At 56.2% G+C, this 1,539-nt stretch overlaps 1 protein-coding gene across 1 annotated transcript in view; it reads right to left on the reverse strand.

The window, feature by feature from the left end:
* Positions 1–1,531, reverse strand: part of LOC103622949 (cytochrome P450 1A4) — a gene marked incomplete at its 5' end in the record, with an annotated part of 3,230 nt that extends 1,699 nt beyond the window's left edge. The window contains 5 exons of the mRNA XM_017745150.1: positions 201–287; positions 724–847; positions 935–1,106; positions 1,208–1,255; positions 1,436–1,531. Coding sequence (XP_017600639.1) covers positions 201–287; positions 724–847; positions 935–1,106; positions 1,208–1,255; positions 1,436–1,531 — 527 coding nt within the window. The remainder of the gene's footprint in view (positions 1–200; positions 288–723; positions 848–934; positions 1,107–1,207; positions 1,256–1,435) is intronic.
* Positions 1,532–1,539: the final 8 nt, after the last annotated feature.

Consider the following 1,539-nt stretch of genomic DNA (forward strand, 5'->3'; position numbering starts at 1 on the left):
AACCGGGGGCCAAGTCAAGCTGGACCAGCTCCATGCCCAGGAGAGCCAAGGCTGAGCTCAGCCTCAAACCCACACTGTTTTTGGTCCAACCTGCCTTTTCCTACGTGATCCAGTCATTTTTTGGCACAAGGATCAGCGTGATCTGAGTGCCAAGAGAACCCAAGGCAGCCCAGATGAGCAGGGGGGGTTGGAATACTCACTCATCGTGGTTCACTTGCCACTGGTTGATGAACACGCAGGTGTCCTTGGGGATGTAGTAGCCGTTCAGCACCGTGGCTTTTGTCGTGCTGAAGGAGACACGGGAGGAAAGGGACATTAGAGGAGACCACAGCTCCGTGACGAGTCGAAGCCTGGCGAGTCCTGCCAGGGTTTCATCTTCCAAGCCCTATTTGTGCCCTTAGGACTGGCTAGGAAATACCCCAGATTATATTCGGGAGATTAAATAGTCTTGGGTACACTTTCCTCCAGCAGAAAAATTCCAGTTTCATTTCACAGCTCATTCCAGAGGAGTTGTGATGTAGTTTCTGCCCAGGCAGGAAGAAATATAAAGCCAGGGGCATTCTGCCAGCAAAGATTTTTGGGGTGAAACCACCCTCAAAACAAAAGGGCAACAAGCTGGAATATTTCCCCCTCACAGGGATCGATTCCCTGCCAAAATGGCACCTCCCAGAAAACCACTCCAAAAAAACCCCCAAATAAGGTGTCAGCTGCTCCAGCCCGTACCTGTGTGGGATGGTGAAGGGCACGAAGGAGGAATGCCTGAACATCTCCAGGATAAAGGCTTCTGTGTAGGGCAGCGTGCCCCGGTCCGACAGCCGCGGCCGCCTCTCCCGCCCGATGGTCTGGTCTGGGGGAGGTGGAGAGCGGGAAGAGGGTCAGGATCAGGGCTGACCAGAGAGGTTTGGCCCTGTAGGAAGGTGGTTCATGGGCTCACCAAGCTCTTCCTGGATCCTCTTCTGGATGTCGGGGTACAAGGCAACGTACATGAGGCTCCAGGACAGGGCTGTGGCCACAGTGTCGAAGCCTGGACAGGCATGGACAAGGCATTTATTTACCACAAGAGGACAGGTGAGGGGGTGTTTCAGATTCCACCACCCCAGATGTTTGTTCCCCCATCAGCTGCCGCCAGAAAGCTCCGGTCACTTCTCAGGAGGGCGCCCAACAGCAGCTCCACACACCCAAACGTGGCCAACGCCAGCAGCTCCATGTCCCCCCAGTGCCCGATCAGCGAGTCTGTGATGTCCCGGATGTGCTCCTGGGGAAGAGCCAGGAGCTCAGGGACACCACGGACACACAGGGGCGGGGAAACCTGCCCTAGATAGTGCTGGCTCGGGGGGAATAACCGCAGCTCGGAGCGCTCCAAGGGCCTTTACCGGGCCAGGCAGGGGGACTTGCAAACATCTCCACCCACATCCCAGAGCACCCAAGCCCTTACCTTATCAAAGCTGGTGTAATGCTCCTGCACAATTTTCTGCACAAAGGCGTTGAAGCGCCTGTTGATGTCCTTGAAGAGCTCCATGGTGCGGCTGGGGGGGGGGC

This window comes from Corvus brachyrhynchos, unplaced genomic scaffold (assembly GCF_000691975.1).
Source record: "Corvus brachyrhynchos isolate BGI_N302 unplaced genomic scaffold, ASM69197v1 scaffold309, whole genome shotgun sequence".
In the NCBI taxonomy this organism is placed as follows: domain Eukaryota; kingdom Metazoa; phylum Chordata; class Aves; order Passeriformes; family Corvidae; genus Corvus; species Corvus brachyrhynchos.